This window comes from Equus quagga, unplaced genomic scaffold (assembly GCF_021613505.1).
Source record: "Equus quagga isolate Etosha38 unplaced genomic scaffold, UCLA_HA_Equagga_1.0 HiC_scaffold_5205_RagTag, whole genome shotgun sequence".
Classification (NCBI taxonomy): Eukaryota; Metazoa; Chordata; class Mammalia; order Perissodactyla; family Equidae; genus Equus; species Equus quagga.
In genome coordinates, this window is record NW_025793989.1 from 6,626 (window position 1) to 7,785 (window position 1,160).

At 57.5% G+C, this 1,160-nt stretch overlaps 1 protein-coding gene across 1 annotated transcript in view; it reads left to right on the plus strand.

Moving 5' to 3' along the window:
- Positions 1-1,160, plus strand: part of LOC124232380 (mucin-2-like) — a gene marked incomplete at both ends in the record, with an annotated part of 10,983 nt that overhangs the window by 6,622 nt on the left and 3,201 nt on the right. Inside the window, one exon of the mRNA XM_046649350.1 lies at positions 19-1,158. Within this exon, the coding sequence (XP_046505306.1) occupies positions 19-1,158 (1,140 nt within the window). The remainder of the gene's footprint in view (positions 1-18; positions 1,159-1,160) is intronic.

A 1,160-nucleotide genomic window follows, 5' to 3' on the forward strand; every position in this document is an offset into this window, starting at 1 on the left:
GTGGCCCCAATGGGACAGTGGTACAGCACTTCAACATCTGTGGGTCCACCCCGCCACCTTCAACCTCCTCCAGACCCACCATCACGACCCCTGTCCCCCCCACCACTGCCACCACCACGACCACCATCATCATCACCGCCACCCCAGGGACAACAACCCCTGCCCCCAGCACCATGACCACTGTGACCACCACCCCCACCATGACCACCACAACCACCATGACCACCACTCCTGCCATGACCACTGCAACCCCCACCCCCACCAGGACCACGGGATCAACCACCCCTACCATGACCACAGTGACCACCACCCCCACCACCACTCCCATGCTAGAGACCCCAACACCAACTCCCAGCACCACCATCACAGAGACCAGAAACCCCACCATGACCACAGCAACCACCACCCCAGGGACAACAACCCCGACCCTCAACAACATGACCACAGAGACCACAAAACACACCACGAGCCCCACCATGGAGACTCCCACCACGACAGCCACCACCATCACCTCCACAGAGTCTTCCACCTCTACTCCCACCACTACGCCTATTACGTCCATGGCCGTTACCACTACTACGTGTGTGGCTGACTGTGAATGGACTGGCTGGCTGGATTCTGGTAAACCAACCTTTACGAAACCAGGTGGAGACATTGAACCCATTGGAGATGTCTGTGGAAGAGGCTGGGCAGCCGACATCTCCTGCAGAGCTACTAAGTTTCCAAATGTTCCCATCGAACAGCTTGGACAAACGATGGTGTGCGACACTTCAATTGGACTGGTGTGCAAAAATGAAGACCATAAGCCAGGAGGAGTCATCCCCATGCCTTACTGCCTCAACTATGAGATCAACGTCTACTGCTGTGGGTACTGTGTCTCCACATCTACCCCCAGCACCACAGAGACCTCAACCCCAACCCCCACCATCACTACCACCACCACCACAGAGACCTCAACGGCAACCCCCACCACTACCACCACCACCAGCACAGAGACCTCAACTCCGATACCCACCATCACCACCACAGAGACCACAACCCCGACCCCCACCATTACTACCACCACCACCACCACAGAGATCACAACCCCAACCCGCACCACCACCAACACCATGACCACAGAGACCCCAACACCATCACCCACCACCCCAAAGACTACG